The 6,000-nt window shown below is 42.2% G+C and overlaps 1 protein-coding gene across 1 annotated transcript in view; it reads right to left on the bottom strand.

The window, feature by feature from the left end:
• Window positions 1-2,295: 2,295 nt before the first annotated feature.
• Window positions 2,296-6,000, bottom strand: part of PRKX (protein kinase X-linked) — a 66,186-nt gene continuing 62,481 nt past the window's right edge. Inside the window, exons 8-9 of the mRNA XM_032226110.1 lie at window positions 2,765-2,915; window positions 2,296-2,337 (exon numbers count right to left, since the gene is read on the bottom strand). Coding sequence (XP_032082001.1) covers window positions 2,790-2,915 — 126 coding nt within the window. The 3' untranslated portion in view covers window positions 2,296-2,337; window positions 2,765-2,789. The remainder of the gene's footprint in view (window positions 2,338-2,764; window positions 2,916-6,000) is intronic.

The raw sequence follows: 6,000 nt of genomic DNA, 5'->3' as shown, positions 1-6,000 counted from the left end.
AATTCATAAAATAAAAATTTCTTGAAGACCAAATTATTGAGAAAAAAATGGCTTTATGCATAAATTCTGTTGCTTATTGGCTCATCCACTTCAGCTTTCTCATTAAGACACACAAATATATTAGGAATCAGTAACATAACCAGCCACTAGAATAAATTAATTTGCTAATGGGAAAATGACAAGAAGTTGTGTAAATGAAAGCTCCTACTGCTATGTACAAGACCATTACGATACTATAGGTAGTCCATGTTTAGCAACCACAATAGGGACAAGTAACTCGGTCGTTAACCAAAGCAGTTGCTAAGTGAAATCTCAACTATGCATATCTTAGTTCAGTTTCCCTTTGCTTTATAGACCTGCAAATGTCATAAATATGAAAATTAGTTGTAAAGCTATTGTTTAATCACACCACAACTGTGAATAGTATATAAACAAGGCTGTTGCTAAATGAGAAGTACCTGTATAACCATTCCTTACTCCTCATATTTTCACAGTGCACTTTAAAACATAGTGTGCACAAAAAGTGGCAGCTAGGGTTTTTGGAGTATTTTGGCTACCAACCAATGTGTTATCAAGCAATGAAAGAAGAGTGACTAGTGTAATAAGGATATAAACAACTTTTAAACATACTCAGGTAGATCATATGGAAGCTGGGTAAGCTTAAGCCCTAATAGTAGTATTAGTTTTGAACCATGCAAATCAACAATTCTTGGTTTAATATTAGTATCTCATAAATACATACTCTTACTCTGGAGTTTATATCTACATTTGGTTTTTTTTTTCCCCTAGTAGGACAAATGGCATGATTTATTCTCACTTATAGAGGTTTAAAAAGTAGAAGATCCCATTTCATAAGAGTTCACAGATGTTCATGCCAAAAATTCATGTGATCATACAGAGGTTAGAAGATTTTTGATGCAAAAGCCTTCTTTGAATTTTTGAGACATACTTTTATAAGAATTTCCTCATAAATGAGCAAGTAGTTAAACTTCCAAATAAAACACTGGGCTACCACCATCCCACCTATTTTTATATTCTAGGAATTCTTACAGATGTAAAGTATACATGCGACCAAAAGGTATCATCTCTGGGTGTAAATATTATTTTGGACTTTGCTTTAAAACATAACAGTTTCCTTTCTATGTAATATAAATTTAGATTTTTTATTTTATTTTAATTCATACCTTTAATTTATTTTGCTTGCCACTTCTCACTCATTATCTGCAGTTTTGGATAAAGTTGCTTAAACCAAAAAAATGTGTGATGGGTCTGTATATAGGCATTTAATTAAAAGAATTTTAAAATGTTCAATGTGCATAGGATGCTTGGCAAGTGCCAATATAGATATCTGAGGGCCAACGAATGGTAAAGGACACTAAGTTGATTGTGGAGTTAAACCTACTTATATAAAGAAACATATCAAAGATAATGCCAGGTAACATTGTACATTCAATTGTGGCTTTTAAATTGTTTTATCTACTATAGTTTGCAATATTCAATAATGGACCTGCAAGTATACATCTGTGTTTAGAGATGGATCTTGGTTTTGATGACATTCAAGTACCTGAAAAGGTAACAGAATCTAACCCCATTAATAATACTAGTTTCATTATAGTACGTAATCACGAAGAATTAAGATATATACCCACATCATTATAACATAATTTAAAAAGAAAATATAATGTACACTGAAAGGAGAAATAGTACAATAAGCTGTGCAAGTTTTTTTTTATTTTTCAGCTTTCAAGATGTATGGCTGGAGGTGTAAAGCACTGGAAATTTTACCATTTTCTCAAAACCTATATGTATTTTTCTTTTTACAAAGAATTATAAAATGTATAGAAGATGCTGAAACATGTATCATTTCAAGATTTGTTTTACTTCTAGGCAGCATCTTGGAAAACATTTAAGAATAAAAACCATAAACTCTGTAAAATACAAAAATTTACATTTCTGCACAGTTTCTGTGCTTTAGATTTACTGATTTTCTTTATATAAATATACACTAAGTTGTGCTTTACAGGACAATTTTAGTATCAACTTATACAACTAGGGTATGAAATAAGTATGCAAATAAAATTTGGAGACAACAAAACTAAATTCAAATTTAGAAACCCTGTATCTTACACATCAGAGTAGGTGCTTCAGTATCTTTTTAACTGAATGAATGCCAATTCTATACTACCAAATAGTATCTATTTTTTCAACTTTTAACATGTCTTTTTTTTAAAAAAATCTATGCATAATGCAGTAATATTCATTTTCAAGATAGTTTTGGAAGTATTTTCCGTTCTTCTTTTCCAGTTTTCACCTATCACACCAATCTTCTTTCAATTTCTAGCAAACAGATAAAAATAAATATTCAATGTACTGGTATTCCATTGTCGTAAATATTTAACTTTTTTCCTTCAAATTCAGAAAATAAGATTTTAGGTCCTTAATTGCCATGTGCAAAGAGTTATTCTTATTTTTATACAATAAAAGTGCAAAATAAAAGCCATCTAATAGTTGCAATTGTGTCTATACAAGAAATCTATGTAGTCTTCATAATTGCCAAAATAATTACAGAACATTATATTAATATTATATTTTTATTAAAAGGCAGTCATGGAGTCTTAAGGCATTTTCCTTCTATTTTAATTTAAAAATATCAATGTGTGATTTTATAAATTAACTACATGCAACAATGTAAAGATTTTAACATTAAGACTGTAAATACACTGGTTAATAAATATGATGCTTTTGGAAGACTAGTATCTAATACCTTAATAATTTGATGTATCACACATTTAGAAGTTTTTGAAAATTTCTAAATCTTTAGGAGGTACTGGTGGTATTTTGTTCCAGTCATCTTCAGGGTAAGCTTCGAAATTAGATGTATCGCCATCATTTGATACTTTCGGCACTATAGGAGGCTGAATGAAACAATAACATAAGTTTTGAGTAAATGAATATAACCTTATGTGAAGCTGAATCTTAACATTTATATTTTATCCTACTTTTTGAGATTCTATGGCACAGTAGATGTCAATAGCATCTGTGATGAGTTTAAGATATCGACCGTTGTCTTACCTGAACGGTCCTTCTATGTGTGCTGCAAGGGGAATCCAAGCATGGGGTAACTTTGTCCATTAGCCTAGAGATTGAGTTATGTAAATTGGTGACCACGCCTCCTCTGACTGGATGGGTCAGTTTTGTACGAAGTCAGCTGGTTAATGATGTATAACAATGTCAAATGATGGCCATAGCCCAATAGGTGTACAGTCACATCAGAAAACACAAGTCACAAGACAGGTAAAAGTCAGTCATAGTCAATGTCAGAAGTCAGTTCAAGAGTCAGTGATAGTCAATGTCAGAAGTCGGATCAAGAGTCGTAGTCAATGCCACGACAGCCCTGGCCAGCCGAAGCTGCGGGCGGGTTTGGATTCCCCTCGCAGCACACATAGAAGGACCGTTCAGGTAAGACAACGGTCGTTCTCCTGTGTGCTGCTTGGGGAATCCAACCATGGGACATGTCAAAGCAATTAAGATTCAGGGCGGGAGCCAGGCTGGCCAGGGTCCCCTGCGGAGGGGAGCACCTGTTGCAATACTCGCCGCCCAAAGGAAGCCTCAGCCGAGGCATACACATCAACCTTGTAGTGTCGGATGAACGGTGATGGTGTAGACCAGGTAGCCGCTCTACAGATTTCTTCCACCGAGGCTTGCGTGGCCCAGGCCGCCGTGGTGGCCGCACTCCTGGTAGAGTGAGGAGTGATGCGCCTGGGAATCTGACAAGATTGGCTGTCATAAGCAAGAGCGATGCACACCTTCAACCAACGGCCTATGGTATGGGAAGACACCTTCTGCCCCATAGATGATGGCTGAAAGGACACAAAGAGTGCTTCCGATCGCCTGAAGGATGCTGTGCGTTTCACGTAGCAACGAAAGACCCTGCGCACATCCAGGTGGTGCCACTGGTGTTCCTGTGGATGAGAAGGGTTGGGGCAAAAGTCCGGAAGGACGAGCTCCTGTGCCCTGTGGAATAACGTGTTGACTTTTGGAAGAAAGGCCGGATCCAAACGGAGGACGACTCTGTTGGGATGGAATATGCAGAGGTCTGCCCGGACTGACAGCGCCGCCAATTCGGAGACCCGCCTGGCTGATGTAATCGCCACCAAAAACACGGTCTTAAGAGTCAATAGCCGAAGGCTGATGGACGTAATAGGCTCGAATGGAAAGGCCATAAGCGCCCTGAGAACTAATGTTAAGTCCCACGCAGGGTAGCGGTGCATGGTCTGAGGTCGGACGTTTGCCGCCCCCTTCAGGAAGGCTTTGACCTGAGAATGTTGAGACAAGGAATGTCCCTGACTGCCCCCAATCACCGTGGCGAGGGCCGTGACCTGCCTGCGAAGTGTGCTGGGTGCTAAGCCCTTGTTAAGTCCAGATTGCAAGAAGTCTAAGACTCGGGGTACTGAATCCTGAAGGGGATCTGCCCCAGGCCTGCAGCAACACCTGTAGAAGGCCTGCCAGGTGGCCTTGTAAATTCGAGTGGTGGAGGGGTGACGGGCCGCTTGAATTGTGTCGATGACCTCGCTGGAATAATGAAGGTCGGTCAGAATAGTCCGCTCACGTGCCACACGGCTAATTGCAGCAACTGGGGGTTCGGATGTATGAGGGCCCCCTGGTTGAGCTGGATCTGGTCGTCCGGAATCCTCCACAGGGGCGAGATCAACAGGTGCACCAGGTCGGCGTACCAGGGCTGCCGGGGCCACATCGGGGCCACTAAGAGAACCTCCACTTGTTCCGTCAGTATCTTCTGGATGACCGCCGGAAGCACTGGTAGCGGCAGGAAGGCATAAAGAAGGCCGGCCGGCCATGGGCTGCGCAAGGCATCCACTCCCTCCGCCCTGAGAGTCACATACCTGGAGTAAAAATGGGGCAGCTGCGCATTGTGGGGCTGCGCGAACAAGTCCACTGCTGGATGGCCGAACCGGTGAGATAGTTGTTGGAAGAGGTCGGGGTGGAGCTGCCACTCTGCATGATCCACTGTGGCTCTGCTCAGCCAATCTGCCTGGACATTGGAGTCGCCCGATATGTGTTCCGCTCAAAGGGACAACAGTCTGGACTCCGCCCAATGATGCAATTTCTCCGCCTCCAGCATGAGGGCCCTGGACTGCAGGCCCCCTTGGCGGTTGACATGTGCCTTGGAGGCCACATTGTCAGTTAGGATCAGAACATGGTTGTAAGTCACAATGTCCTGGAATTCTTGCAGGGCCAGTCGAATGGCCATCTAGCCAATTGATGCTGTTGGTCAGATCCTGATTCGACCAATGACCCTGCACCACCAGTTTCAGGGCATGGCCGCCCCATCCGAATAGGCTGGCATCCATCATAACCTGGATGCATTCCGGCTCCTTGAACAGACACCCTTTGAGGAGCTTGGAAGACGCCCACCACCGAAGGGATCTGAGGGGCTTGGGTGGAAGATGGACCTTGAGTTGTGAATGACTGGTGTGGGATCTCTGATAGGGAAGCAGGAACCATTGGAGTGGTCGTGCGTGAAACCTGGCCCAGGGAACGATATTGATGCAAGAAATCATCTTCCCTAACAGCTGAGAGAGTAGGGCCAGGGTCACGAGCCGCAAGGCTGACACCTGGGATGCCAGTCATTGGATGCTCTGTCGCCTCTCCAGGGACAGGAAAACTTTGCATGTGACGGAGTTGATGACGGTCCCTAAGTGAAGCAGCGATGTAGTTGGCTGCAGATGACTCTTGGGAAGGTTCAGCATGAACCCGTGCCTCCGCAAGGAGTCAATTGTTACTTGAAGATCCCATAGGGCCTGCTCCCGGGATGGCGACAGGACCAAGATGTTGTCTAAATAACAATTCACTCTCACCGGAACCGAGTGAAGTGAAGCCGCCACCACCGCGAGGAGCTTGGTAAAGGTGCGGGGGGAGGCGATGAAAGTCCGAAAGGCAAGGCCCGGTACTGGAAATGATGGCCCGCGAAATGGAAGCGAA

The sequence above is a fragment of the Thamnophis elegans genome, chromosome 11 (assembly GCF_009769535.1).
Source record: "Thamnophis elegans isolate rThaEle1 chromosome 11, rThaEle1.pri, whole genome shotgun sequence".
NCBI classification, from domain to species: domain Eukaryota; kingdom Metazoa; phylum Chordata; class Lepidosauria; order Squamata; family Colubridae; genus Thamnophis; species Thamnophis elegans.
The sequence above is the reverse complement of the archived record's forward strand: the minus strand, read 5'-3'. Positions and strand labels throughout refer to the sequence as shown.